This window comes from Micropterus dolomieu, linkage group LG09 (genome assembly GCF_021292245.1).
Source record: "Micropterus dolomieu isolate WLL.071019.BEF.003 ecotype Adirondacks linkage group LG09, ASM2129224v1, whole genome shotgun sequence".
In the NCBI taxonomy this organism is placed as follows: domain Eukaryota; kingdom Metazoa; phylum Chordata; class Actinopteri; order Centrarchiformes; family Centrarchidae; genus Micropterus; species Micropterus dolomieu.
Window position 1 is genome coordinate 2,346,967 of NC_060158.1, and position 611 is coordinate 2,347,577.

Genomic DNA, 611 nt, shown 5'->3' on the forward strand with positions numbered 1-611 from the left:
GTTTGGATAAACCTTCTTTTATACAGTCAGTGGGATAAACGTGTTAAAGTGGAAACTTTGGTTTCACCTTTCATCTCCTGTTAGCCACGAATGCTAACTGAAGTTAGCTTAGCTTGCTAGCTGGAAATAGACGGAACTCGGCCACACAGCGCTGGTTGGAGGAACTCTGAGTCCAAACTGTGTTTTTCATTTGTTTAAAATGTCTAAAGTCCAGATGCTGAGAGGTTTTATTGAGGAGGAACTCTGTCGTTCCAAAGAGGAGAACCAGAGACACAGGAAACTACTGGACGCTGTTTTCCAGCCTGAAGTCCGGTTACACAGAGCAGGTTTGTCCTCTTTACTGCTTATTCTCACTGCAGACTGCTGCAAACCTGCTGCTACTGAAAGATTATTGTGCCCATAATCTGAGCTTTACAGTAACATCATCCAAGTACCACAAAATAAAAGTAATGTAACCTGATTACTTTGAGTTATTTTTGGATTACTTTGAAGCCATAAAGGCAAATGAAGCCAAGAGAGTGTCAACGATGCGTTTCTGCTCAGTGTATTTTTAGAGAAACGTGTGCAAAATCTTCCATTCCCGTGAAATCAAAATCCCTGCTTAAATGTTT

General features: G+C 41.1%; 1 protein-coding gene across 2 annotated transcripts in view; it reads left to right on the forward strand.

Moving 5' to 3' along the window:
- Positions 1-6: 6 nt before the first annotated feature.
- LOC123976552 overlaps positions 7-611 on the forward strand; it is a 27,113-nt gene continuing 26,508 nt past the window's right edge. For both annotated transcript variants that reach the window (XM_046058811.1, XM_046058812.1), the window contains exon 1: positions 7-224. In XM_046058811.1, the coding sequence (XP_045914767.1) occupies positions 200-224 (25 nt within the window). In that variant the 5' untranslated portion in view covers positions 7-199. The remainder of the gene's footprint in view (positions 225-611) is intronic.